Source organism: Echinops telfairi, unplaced genomic scaffold (assembly GCF_000313985.2).
Source record: "Echinops telfairi isolate 266 unplaced genomic scaffold, ASM31398v2 ScPeMD7_23;HRSCAF=83, whole genome shotgun sequence".
Lineage (NCBI taxonomy): Eukaryota > Metazoa > Chordata > Mammalia > Afrosoricida > Tenrecidae > Echinops > Echinops telfairi.
In genome coordinates, this window is record NW_022103920.1 from 43,057,606 (window position 1) to 43,067,464 (window position 9,859).

Below are 9,859 nucleotides of genomic sequence, written 5' to 3' on the forward strand. Positions count from 1 at the left end.
CACGAATTGGTGGTTTGGGTTTTGATTTACTTGCATCCTTTGTGCTTTCTTACCTTCTTGCCTCTGGCCCCACTTTCTGCCCTAGGAGTTGAGGTGTGGCTCATAAAGTCTGTCAGAACTTTGCATAGCGTCTTTTCATTGTTTCCCCATGTGAAATGCTTTAGAATGTTTACATTATTTTCAGGTTGAAAGAGATTGAAATCTCCACAAAACTGAGGTTCATATATAATGTCAGCTTAGCACCTGTCTTCAATAGCCCAGATTGCTATACCCTATTTAAAGATGAGACGTTACCTGAACCTGAGTTTTCAAAGTTAATGCTATATGGATCATAAAGATCCCTGAAATAACAGTTGTACTATGCATTGCAACATTATTTGTAATAGCAGAAAACTGGAAACAAGCCGTATGTCTATAAAGAGGAATTGTTAGGATAATTTTTACCCAATCTTCACAAAGACGTGTTGTGGAGCTATGAACAGAAGTGAGAAAAAGCTCTGTATGTGTGTTAGTCTGGGTACTTTAGAGAAACAAATCCACAGAAACTCATGTATAAGTGAGAGCTTTGTATAAAAGTTAAGTGCACATCAAGAAAACATCCCAACCCAGTGCTGTCCAAGCCCACAGTCCAACATTAACCCATTAACCCAAATGTCCAACACCAATTCACAAAGTCCTCCTCCATCTCACAAAACACACACTATGATGCCAACTGCAGGAGGAAAGCTGAGTCAGTGAATGTGTAAGCATCTCAGTGCTGGCAGGGGTCTCCACATGGCTGCTCCAGCACCCAGGCTGCATCAGGGTAGGTCCATGTGGCTTCTCCTCAGGCATGTCTTGCAGGAAGTGAGCCTTGCCAGCTGAAGCAGGGAACTGGCTAAGGCAGCTGCACTCCGGTCCAACCATCACAGAGCAAGAGACTTGAGAACTAGAAAGGTGAGGCTCACTGAGCCATTTATCCCTCTGCCCTTCAATTGACCCCACATGTGTTTATCAGCCATGTTGGCACAATAAACTAACTACCTCAGTATGTTAGTATGTTGTTTTTCAAGATTTCATATTATTCAAAACATTCAAAAACAAAGGGGGTAAATAATAGGTTAAGGTTAGGGTTCCTGGGAAATGGAACTAAAGGATCATGGGATTTTCCCTCAAATATTTTGAAGCCTTCTGGGCCTAGGCTTCCATCTATGAAGTGTTCTTGCAGTAGTAGGAGGAAAGCAAGCATGTGGATAATGGATGGCTATGGAAGATATTTGGAGGCACCAGAATATAAGCCAGAAGCCCAGATGTCTTTTTACAATTTTCCTTCACATCTTACTTAGGAAACACAAAAGTTAGTTCTTGTTGTTCCCATTTTAAAGTGGAGGAAACAGACTCAATATATAAATAATATGCCTGTCGCCACTTGACTAATAGATGCAAGTCCCAGAACCTTCTAGGCTTCCTTACTTCATATTTTCAAGCATGCTTTTCATATTAAGGAAGCCACTGAGGGGTGGCTAATCTAATAAAATAGACATGAGAAGATATATATTTAACAGAAAACTCAGTCCTTAAAATTATTGCAAGTGGAGTATTTCTTTGGAAAGAGAAAAGTACTGGTACCCTGTTCTGTTGATTAAGTTTAGACTCATATATTTCAGAGATCAAAAGAGCCCAGTATAGATCAAGTCCTTAAGTCTGATATTAGCCCATATGTCTGATACCAAGTCTGTAAATTCCTCTTGAGACTCACGCAACACATGCAATGACGCCGAATGCAAGAAGATCATAGGCCAGTGGGTAGAAAGTCTTGTGGATCCAGTGGCAGTGGAAGCCTCTCAGCACTGGCATGGGTTTCCATGTGGCTCCTCCAGGACCAGGGCTCTGGCTGCATCAGCATAGATCCATGTGGCTTAACAGGAATATCTCGCAGGGAGACGAAGCAGGGTGTGTGTCCCACCTCCAGGGAGGAAGATAGGAGTTCCTAGAATCCTCAGGAGAAGGCCATGCCCACACAGAAGCCTCATTGGCTATGGCCTGATTGACGGGATATACTCCACCCCTTCACAAGTTGACAGGAGATTATGTAATTGCCACAGCTGGTGGCTGCAGAAGTGAACGAATCCAAGATCAGCAAGTCAGATGGCAGCAGACAACTCTCAGGATGGACAGGCAATATGGCAGGCTGATAGCTCAAGTCCAAAGAACTGGACGTGAATGAACCAGATGCAAGATGCAAATGCAGTACAAGACAACCAAGCTTTTCACAGCACTCACTGATATATAAAGAGTTTATGCCCTTTCAATTGGTTACATCAGGGCTGTTAACTAAGAAGGGTTGTTGTGTCCTTAATCTTAATCTCCTTAAAATTGATTTACTGCTTATAACAGATCCTATTATGGAGGTGAACACAGTAAATTAGATCACATCAAGGTTGATCAGTAAGTCTTAACTGCCAAACGACTGAGAATCCTGACCCAGCCAAAACAAAAAGTTGCAATCAGCGTTTTGATTGACACAAAACCTTAAATATCCTACCAGCTTTCTCTCTCTGGGAGCGAGGGCAACTATCCCAATGCTGTCAAGAGGTCAATGGAAACCAATACAGAAATCGTTTTAGAAACTCTGGCATTTGAATATATTAGTAAATCAATGGCCAATAGGCAGGCTAGTTTTATAGCTATGTGACCTACAGTCACATGGGGCCCTGCTCTCAGAGGGGCCTTCCAAAACCAAACTCAGTGCTGACTCACAGTGAGCAGGGTAGAACTGCTCCTATGGGTTTCTGAGACTATAACTCTTTTGTGTGAGGCAGGGTTCTCTAGAGAAACAAAACCAGGACACTTATGATTATATATGGATAGCTAGATAGATATTTGTATACAGCACAAAGGAATATAACAGCTACTTAGTCCACACAGCAGTACAGAGGGCTCAATTCAATTCACTTCCATGGAACAGTTAATACACTGGAAGTCCTTCAACTCACCAGGGCTCCCAGGTCCAAGGTCAAGAAAGTGGACAGCTGAGTCTTCCCTTGGGCAATACATGCAGAGTCTACCCACAGGCAGCAAACAGTAGGGCAGATCACCAACAGTCAGCAGTTCAGGAGCTTAGAGAAGCAGGCCCAGACGGGATATCGAACTGAAGCAATGCAAGAGGATAGGAATCACCAGCTTCACGCTCAAACAATGTGCACAACAGCAGCATTGTGAAGCTGGTCTCAAAGGAACCTCAAGCTCTAGCAACATGATCCACGGGTTGGCTGTTCCACAGGTAGTGTAGCTCACAAATCGAGGCAGAGAAATAGCCAACGCAGCCGCATGCTGGACCAATCACCAGAGAGCAAGAGAGAGAGGGGTGAACCTTGCCGAGCCTTTTATTTCTTTGCCCTCCAATCAAACTGCAACCTAGTGAATCCCACATGTTCCTATTGGCCAAGTTGGCACAATAAACCTACCTATCACATTCTTTATGGGAGTAGAAAGCACCAGCTTTCTCCCACAGAGTTGCTGGTGGTTTTGAACTGCTGACCTTGCAATTAGCAGCCCAACTCATAATTCCTACACTTGGCTTAATGCTCTGCAAACATGATCTTGAGATTCTTAGTTTATCTTTGAACTTGTGTTTTATAAGTGAAATCTAATGGGCAATTGAGTATGTGAATGAGTAGCAGACATAGGACAGGTGGCAATGTGCACATACACAGGCCTGAGCCTGTGGCCAAGGCAGGCAGAACAGGTGTCCAGCCCTTGGTCTGGTGGAAAACAGGCCTAAGGGAAGTATGTGGCACCATGGGGTTAATGAACCCAAAAGTCTTGTAATCAATCAAGAAGCACATCAATACAAACCAAAAACCAAATCAAACTCACTGCCAGCCCATCAGGGCCAACACATAGCAACCCTACAGGACAGGATAGAACTGCCTCTGTGAGCCTCCAAGACTGTAACTCCTTATGGGCATAAAAGCCCCATCTTTTTCCCGAGGAGTGGCTGGTGGTTTCAAACTGCTGACCTTGTGGACCACAGCCCAACAAGTAACCACTCTACCGCCAGGGCTCCTCACGTTAATAATGTGTTGTTTTTTATTGTATTATATAAACTTATGAGACCAAAATGTTTATTTCTCGCAACTCTTATTTTTTTTTAGCTATAGATCATTATTACCTCTATTATCTGTGTAATAAAATGTATTTAGGGGAAAATAGATTAAACGACTTGAATGACACTTTTTCCTAGCTCTTTAACCAGAGCGCCCCATTTTCATTTTACATTGGGCCCTGAAAATTTTGTAGCTGGCCCTGTCAATATAATTGGTGGAAGAAACATCTTCAAAGCTGCTATTTCCCGTAGGAATCATAGAAGAGTTTTGGTTTTTCCCCCGTGGGACTTTGGTTTGGAGTAAAGTAGCCTTCCAATGAGCACTGAATTGATTATAATTATCTTACTGATTTAAAATGAAACATTTTGATTCTGAAAAATCAAGCAGATTCTTTGCAATTTTGCATGCATACATACCAGAAGACTAACAGAACTTTGGCAAATACATTTACGAGTCTATCCTGTGAACTATTTGCTAGATTATAGAGGTAAACAAGATACTATTATTGTTCTCAGGAGCATAATAAGGGAAGCAATATAAAAAGACAAATTAAATTATACTATACAAATATTAAGGGCAACAAGAAAGGTATGCAAAGGTATGTGAGGCTTCAAATAACTTGTGGGAAAATATCATTATCTTTTAATTCTAGTTTCCTGTGAACTTTTTGAAGCTCTTTTGTAGATGTTTGAAGGATCAGAAAGGAGCGTAAGATTAGCCTAAAGGAATACCTAGAGAGGCTCCTGCCTGCTTGTTTCATTAAGTGTCTAGGTGGATGTTGACTTGCATTCTCTGCACATTCCTTTTGTTCCTTGCTCTGAGATGGAGAGTAGAGAATCTCTAGCTTGCTGTCAGACAGAGTCACACCATCCTGTCCCAAGTACAGCTATGGCTGAGTGGAACTTTGGTCTTCCTTGTATCCCTAGATTTGGCGTCTCAAGGGCCTGCTTCTCCCTACCTCATCCAGTAGATGCCCATGTCACAGCTGTTCATTGTATTTTCCCAAGCTCATATGCACTTATTTCATGTTCTATTTTAATATCCATTTATTCACTCAATAAGTCTTCTAAAGTCTTCTTCAGTGTTTAGTGAACAAAATTGGAACTCTGTCCTCATGGAAATTACATTCTATCCATATGAATTACTTTTTAATCAATATCCCAAATAATCTATTTTTTTAAAAGACTGTAACTATGGCTTTGAGTGTATCAGTGGAAAACACTTTTTATAGCAAAACAGCCTTTTGTAATGTGATTATAACTAACTTTCTTTACTCCTGGTTTCACTGGAGCATAACTCTTCCAAGTGAGTTTTATTTTCATTTTTTCTTACTTACACTTCCTAAGTGGAGACACTCCTAAACAGCTGAATGTGAAATGATTTTCTTTTAGAACAGTGAAAAATGGAAGACAGTAGTACAGAGACCACAGACACAGAGGAGGACGAGGAAGAGACGGCTCAGGAAGACCCTATTTATGCCATAGCACCTACAACTAACTTCCGAGATGAACGGTTTGTAGATTTATCAACAACTCCAGCTTTCCTTTTTCTACAAGAGGTAATTTCTTTTTATAAACTACTGCAATAAAACCTGAAGCATCAGCTACTTAAAAATTCAGATGAAGTTAATATCAGATCAAAATAATGTATTACAAACATGTTGTAGGAATTTGAGATACTTTAAAGCAAACTTACCCGTACCTTCTCTTCCAAGGGCTTGGGCTATAATTGGGTCAATGTAGTAGAATAGTCCTGATACTTTTACTATATAATAAGAATCTTGATATGAACAGCCAAGTGAGTCTATGCGATGGGTTGATAAATGAAGTAACAGAGCACATTTCTCTCATCATACACTGTATTTTGATAAAATAAAGCCAAGATTTGTCAGGTCTTGACAGAAAGAATACACATTTACCACTAAGGACAGCTACAATGGAAAGAACATAGGCATTTCCTATTTCCCATCACTAGAGATGCAAAAAAGAGGGATACAATGTGTTATTTATACAATTTTTTTAAAGCAAGATGATCATTTAGGATATGTATATGTATTATTTTTAAAGGAGAACTAATCTCATATGCAGGTTTCCTTGTCATGCTTGAGATCTGTACTTTAGCATATCTCTAAAGAGAGATCTGTTAATAATCTATTAATAATCAGAACATAGAATGTGCAAAGTATAAATCTAGGAAAATTGGAAGTTGTCAAAAATTAAATGAAACACATAAAGATATCCCAGGCATTAGTGAGCTGAGATGGGCTGGTATTTGCCATTTTGAATCAGAAAATCATATGGTTTACTGTGTCATGAATGATAAATTCAAGAGGAATGACATCATATTCATTGTCAAAAATGACATTTCAAGATCTTTCTTTAAGTACAATGCTGTCTGTGGTAGAATAATGTCTATATGCATACAGGGAAATCCAGTTAATACAATTATTATTAAAATTTATGCACCAACCACTAAAGCTAGTGATGAAAAAACTGAAAAATTCTACCAACTTCTTCCTTTTAAATTGATCAAAGATGAGGCTTTCTCCGCCCATAAAGAGTTACAGTCTTGTCAACTCACTGGGCAGCTCTCCCCTGCCAATAGGGTCACTGTGAGTCAGCATTGGCTCGATGTCAAAGAGTTTGGTATTTTGAAGATAAAGGTGTGTTTTATAAAATCCTAGTGTGGATTGACGTTCAGTCCAATCGTTTATTAAATACTTGATGATCTCTCAAAACACATGAATGTAAAAATTAGAGTTATTAATCAGTGGCCATGGATAGCCAAAAGCCTTCAATTAGGCTTCAAATAATTGCCCTACTTACTCTTTCAACATTGATGATCTTGTTACCAGTATCAACATGGTTATCAGCATTAATGTTATTACATCTGGCCGAATGCAGCATTGATGTAGACAACTTGAATGTCCCTTTTCATTTTTATAATAAGCTCCACTAAGATATTTTTAATTGGCATCTACATTTTATTTTTAATTCCTTTAATATTCCTTCAAGCTTTATGATTCTTATAAGTCTATATGCATATATATTTTTATATACACACATACATATATATGTACATATTCAGAAGATGTAGTAGAATTGAAGCAGAAAGAGAAAGAAAAGAGAGAAGGAAGGAAGAAGCTAGAAGGGGAACAGGACCAGAGGAAGAGAGGAGAAAATGTAAGTCTTTTAGCTTTATATTTTAAAAGGAGCCTTGTTAGCACAGTGGCTTATGCATTGAGCTGCTAACTGAACGGTCAGTGGTTCAAACCCAGCAACCACTCGATGGAGAAGGATGACTCTGTCTGTTCCCAGGAAAATGTAAAGGCTTGGAGATCCAAAGAGGCAATTCTGCTTTGTTCTGTAGGGTTGCTATACGTTAGAACCAACTATGGTAGTGGGAGGTATATAGAGAAGGATCCCTGGTGGTGCTGTGAGTTAGGCATTGGTTAGGCTGTTAACTGTAAGGTTGGTCATTCAAAATCAAGCAGCTGCTCCACAGCCGAAAGGTGTGTGTTGCATAAAATGTACAGTCTCAGAAAGCCTATGTAGGGTCACTATGGGTCACAACTGATCTGAAAAAGATGGATGTGGTGCTGTCGTCTGGTGTTGGCTTCAGGCCACGTTCAGCCTGCTGTTCATAGCCCTCTGCACACTGGGCTCAAACTATTTTTTGCAGTCTCATCAGTTACTTAGACCATAGGTTCTCAAACTTTTTTGACCTAGTGCCCCTTTTTCAGAAAAGAAAAAAAAAAACTGACTCAGCACCCCCTGGCAATTAAAAACTTGTGTATGCTATCCCATCATCGAGGATAGGTATCTGTTTTTGCAGCCCACCCCCTCCCAATCATTCCAATATCCCCCAGGGGGTAATATGGCCCCTTTAGGGAAACACTGAGTTATACCCTCCTGTTTTTCTAGTGGAGCCTCGGTGATATAGTTGATACATGTTGGGCTGTGATATGCATGGTTGGCAGTTCGAAACCACCAGCAGCTGCAAGGGAGCAAGACTGGGCTGCCTACTTCCATGCACAGTTACAGTCTCAGAAACCCACAGGGAGTCGCGATGAGTAGGCACTGACTTGACGGCAGTGAGTTTCATAATGGTTTGGTTTTTCTAGTAGTTATGCATTGGGCTGCTAACCTTAAGGTCAGCCATTCGAAACCAACAGCCACTCCTTGGGAGAAAGATGGGGCTTTCTATTCCCAGAGAGTCATGGTCTCGGAAGCTCACAGGGTCTACCCTACTTTGCCCTGGCCGGTAGGATTGCTATGAGTTGGAATCCATTTGACGGCATGAGAGTTGTTCCCCTCAGCAAATGCTTCCCTATTCGGTGGTGAGATAAACTCAAATGTGTGAGGAAACTGGCACTATCCTACATGTGAGGTCATGGCTGTGCAAAAACCTGCCCAATCGTATTGTTTCTTAAAAGAGAGTGCTGCAAGGTATATACATGCGTGGGACACTCTTTGAAGCTGCTACGTCTGTACCTAATTGTTCAGACCTTGGCTTGAGGCCTATGTCCTTAGGGAAACTGTTCAAGCAGTCAACCCACAGTCATTTTCTCACACTTGTCAATCTTCCAGCGCTTGTAGACTCTACCGGTCACTTAGTACTCAGTCACTCAGAACCAAAATCCTACTCATAGTGACTCCACAGGAGAGAGCAGAACCGGCCCTGTAGATTTCCGAGACTGTAAATCTTAACGAGCAGGAAGCCTCAGCTTTCTGCTTTCAGAGCACCTGATGGTTTCGAACTGTTGACTTTGTGGGTAGCAGGCCAACCCCTAACCCACTACAACACCAGGGCTCCTTAGTTACTGGCCGATGTTTATTGAATACCTATCTTCACAATATATGTTGCCTAGAATGTTGATTTGTCTCCACCGATGCTCTGGTCATATTAAGCAATAAGACCTAGCAGAGCAGGAACTATATGGCATTAGTTCACACGTTGGGTTGAGTGTTCAGAGTGGTCCTGGGACTAAGCCTCAGGCCTCTTATCAAAGGACTCTGTGTTAATGCTGGACCCCTACTCCCAGCTCTCCATTCATTGCTGCCAAACTACGAGGTGTGGAACTTCACAAATTTTCCTCTTACACCTTTCATAGTATTCCCCAAGCTAGAATTCCTACTTCTCTCTTTCTGTCTGATTATGTAGAGTAGCATTGATTTTAAAATGTGTCAGTATTTATCAAGCATGAGTATGTCAGATAATTAATTTTCCCAAGACTTAGAAGCTGTAAACCCATTCTTGTCTTATATTTAAGAGCCAGAATCAAAACATGAAGTTATCTGGCCTAAGTGTTTTGGCTCTTTTTTCCTCACCAAGAGCCAATCAGCTCCTCCCTTCTCTTCCTTTCATGGAAACAGTGGTGCCCATCGCTGCTGACCTCACTTAGCGGAGGCCTGAAGCAAAGGAAGCACAGGAATATTTGGAAGGCACACAAAGTTGGAATAGAACAAACAATTCTGTAAAAGTGGGGTGTGGCTGTAAATGAGTAATTTTGAGTGAATAGATACAGATAGGTTTATGGGCGTGTGGCCTTTTCACTGAAACAATGTACATTTGAAACTGTGGCTTGTTGGACTTCTTTATTTTTTTCTTTTTAAATTATTTTCTTGAGGGCTCATACAATTCTTATCACAGTCCATACATACATCCATTGAGTCAAGCACATATGTACACCTGTTGCCCTCATCAATCTCACAACATTTGCCCTCTACTTTAGCCCTCAATATCATTTGCTCATTTTCCCCCTCCCTCCC

At 40.9% G+C, this 9,859-nt stretch overlaps 1 protein-coding gene across 1 annotated transcript in view; it reads left to right on the forward strand.

Annotated features, from left to right (window-relative positions):
• Positions 1–9,859, forward strand: part of CCDC146 (coiled-coil domain containing 146) — a 136,869-nt gene that overhangs the window by 19,237 nt on the left and 107,773 nt on the right. Inside the window, exon 2 of the mRNA XM_004702616.2 lies at positions 5,480–5,646. Coding sequence (XP_004702673.1) covers positions 5,491–5,646 — 156 coding nt within the window. The 5' untranslated portion in view covers positions 5,480–5,490. The remainder of the gene's footprint in view (positions 1–5,479; positions 5,647–9,859) is intronic.